Source organism: Acanthisitta chloris, unplaced genomic scaffold, assembly GCF_000695815.1.
Source record: "Acanthisitta chloris isolate BGI_N310 unplaced genomic scaffold, ASM69581v1 scaffold21157, whole genome shotgun sequence".
In the NCBI taxonomy this organism is placed as follows: Eukaryota; Metazoa; Chordata; class Aves; order Passeriformes; family Acanthisittidae; genus Acanthisitta; species Acanthisitta chloris.
This window is the reverse complement of record NW_008681267.1, coordinates 1-1,795: the sequence shown is the minus strand read 5'-3', so window position 1 is coordinate 1,795 and position 1,795 is coordinate 1. Positions and strand designations below refer to the sequence as shown.

The 1,795-nt window shown below is 56.2% G+C and overlaps 1 protein-coding gene across 1 annotated transcript; it reads left to right on the top strand.

Moving 5' to 3' along the window:
- Positions 1 to 1,395: 1,395 nt before the first annotated feature.
- LOC103805407 (free fatty acid receptor 4-like) lies at positions 1,396 to 1,790 on the top strand (the record flags this gene model as incomplete). The annotated part of the gene is given in 2 exon segments (XM_009078054.1): positions 1,396 to 1,636; positions 1,639 to 1,790. Coding segments are annotated over 2 exon segments (393 nt in total), but the record flags the coding sequence as incomplete, so codon positions are not given.
- Between the last annotated feature and the right edge of the window lie 5 nt (positions 1,791 to 1,795).

Below are 1,795 nucleotides of genomic sequence, written 5' to 3'. Positions count from 1 at the left end.
GAGCATTTCATCCACCTGTTTGGGCTGCCCTGCAAACTCCCTGTTTGATGAGACAGCATAGATAGTTGGAACCATTTATAGCCCAAGAGAAAACATGCTAATTAAAATCAATGTAAATTCTGCACTGGCAAAGACGTGGGAAGCGATCCAGGAAAGATGTCACTGTTGTCACCTCTCATTAGGAGATCGTCCCTTAGCAGGACCGAGTTTCTGGAATCCCCACTAATCTGGAATCCCCACTAATGCTGTTGCGTAAGCGGTTGATGGCAGGGTCACACCCAGGGTACTGCAGAAGCACCACCCAGTCACCTGGTCCCACTGCCACACCGGTTTGGAACAACTCTCACCTAAGCAAAAGGTGTAGCTCCATATGGTGAGCCTGTAGCTGTGCTCTGGAGCACCTACACTGGCACTGAGCCAAATGAATCCTTCCAGAGCTGTCTGAAGTTATACAACTGTTTACATACTTTATGCAAACGCGTTATCTTCTTTTATGAGACGTTATCTGCTTGTCTGTGACAATGTGTGTGCTTCACTCCCAGACCATTTCTAAATGATCTGGAATGAAGCACGTCAGTGGAAAGCCCTACTTTCACTTGCAGTCTGAGCAACTGATTTCAGGAACTGAAGTTCAGAGAAAATGTGGTATTTTCTAGGTTTGTCTTACTTTAACAGGCTTCTCCAGCAAGAACCGATAATACAGGTGGGTAAGATTCCGAATCAACAACTTAAACAGATCCTCAAAATCAAAACAGTGACACTTCCCCTCCACACCAGACCACAGTTAGCCTGAGCAGTGCACGGAGCGATGAGTAAATTCCTTTTTATTTAACCTGATATTAGTGCTGGTTATCCCAGGAGGGATATCTAAGGAGAGCTCTTGAAGTGGTGTGTTTTAAGCCATACACACACCCCCACCGGAGAGGAGCAGACTGGGCGTCCTCCCCGGGTCACTGGTGCCCCAGGGACTTGGCTGAAGATCTGGGCAGACCAGGGCTGGTCCTGGAGGAGGTGTGTGGGCTTGGGCCCCTCGGCATGGCAGCGCCATGTGCTGCCCCACGCCCTCCCCAGGGAGGTGTTGGGCACCCTGCTCGCCCCCGGCCCCTCACCTCCTCCCCGTGCACGGCAGCCTCGCCTTTGTGTGAGCTCCAGCGTGTTTACTCTCCCACTTCCTTGTTCCACTCCAGCTCAGGGCCATAAACCGCCCGGCTGGCACGGCTGAGCCTCGGTGGCAGGGACAGAGGGACGAGGAGGGAGGGGGATGGCGGTGAGCCCCTTGCTCCGTGCTGGGAGGACACCCCAGGTGCCGCCGTGGTGGTTGGGAGCGCAGCCCTTCCCCTAGGGCTGGTGCCACCATCCACACCATTCACCATCACATGCCCACCGACCACCCTCATGCCGGGGGCCGGGGGTGCACCAGGAGAGAACAGGACCTATTTCCCCTTCTTCTCGGACTTCAGGGGCCACAATGTGACAGCCCTGCGCATCGCTGAGTCGTCCGCCCTGGCCTTCATCTTCCTGCTGTCCTTGGCTGGAAACATCTGGGGCATCTGCCTGTTGGTGCGGCGACAGCGCCGTCTGTGCGCGGCCAACTGCCTCGTGCTCAACCTCTTCTGCGCCGACCTGCTCTTCATCACACGGCCGTCGTGCGCTGGACCGAGTCCTGGCTGCTGGGCGCCGCCGCCTGCCACATGCTCTTCTACGTGGTCAGCCTCAGCGGCACCGTCATCATCCTCTCGCTCTCGGCCGTCAGCCTGGAGCGCTTCGTGAGCATCGCCCGGCTGCGCCACGCTGC